This window comes from Camelina sativa, chromosome 10 (assembly GCF_000633955.1).
Source record: "Camelina sativa cultivar DH55 chromosome 10, Cs, whole genome shotgun sequence".
In the NCBI taxonomy this organism is placed as follows: Eukaryota; Viridiplantae; Streptophyta; class Magnoliopsida; order Brassicales; family Brassicaceae; genus Camelina; species Camelina sativa.
In genome coordinates, this window is record NC_025694.1 from 10561306 (window position 1) to 10562253 (window position 948).

General features: G+C 41.2%; 1 protein-coding gene across 1 annotated transcript in view; it reads left to right on the forward strand.

Annotated features, from left to right (window-relative positions):
• LOC104718343 (regulatory protein NPR4) overlaps positions 1-948 on the forward strand; it is a gene marked incomplete in the record, with an annotated part of 10753 nt that overhangs the window by 7664 nt on the left and 2141 nt on the right. The window contains 2 exon segments of the mRNA XM_010436070.1: positions 43-399; positions 479-948. Of these exon segments, the coding sequence (XP_010434372.1) occupies positions 43-399; positions 479-948 (827 nt within the window).

The following is a 948-nucleotide window of genomic DNA, read 5'->3' on the forward strand; positions in this document are numbered from 1 at the left end:
CAGCTTCTCACTAACCCTGATTGTGATTATACTGACGCAGAGATCATCATTGAAGAAGAAGCTAACCCTGTGAGTGTTCATAGATGCCTTTTAGCTGCTAGGAGCAAGTTTTTTCTTGATCTATTCAAGAAAGATAAAGAGAGTAGTGGAAAGAGTGAGAAGAAACCAAAGTATCAGATGAAAGATCTGTTGCCTTATGGAAATGTGGGACGCGAGGCGTTTCTGCATTTCTTGAACTATGTCTATACCGGGAGGTTGAAGTCTTTTCCTGTCGAGGTTTCCACTTGTGTTGATACAGTTTGTGCTCATGATTCTTGTAAACCCGCCATTGATTTTGCTGTTGAGTTGATGTATGCTTCGTATGTGTTTCAAATGCCAGAGCTGGTGTCATCGTTGCAGGTTTGTTTATTCATTTGGTTAATATATCTGTTATTGATTCAGTAAGATTTTGATGTTGTGTATGTTTATGTGTCTGCAGCGGAGGCTTTGTAACTATGTTGAGAAGTCACTAGTCGAGAATGTTATACCGATCCTCTTAGTTGCGTTTCATTGTGATTTGACTCAGCTTCTTGATCAATGCATAGAGAGAGTGGCGAGATCAGATTTAGATAGATTCTGTATTGAAAAGGAGCTTCCTTCCGAAGTATCAGATAAGATCAAACAGCTTCGAGTTAAGTCAGTGAACGTCCCCGAGGTGGCGGATAAAACGCTAGAGAGAACCGGGAAAGTACTCAAGGCATTAGATTCAGATGATTTGGAACTCGTGAAGCTTCTTTTGACTGAGTCAGATATAACACTAGACCAAGCCAATGGTCTGCATTATGCAGTGGCTTACAGTGATCCGAAAGTTGTGACCGAGGTTCTTGATCTAAACATGGCTGATGTGAATTTCAGAAATTCCCGGGGGTATACGGTTCTTCATTTTGCTGCTATGCGTAGAGAGCCAAC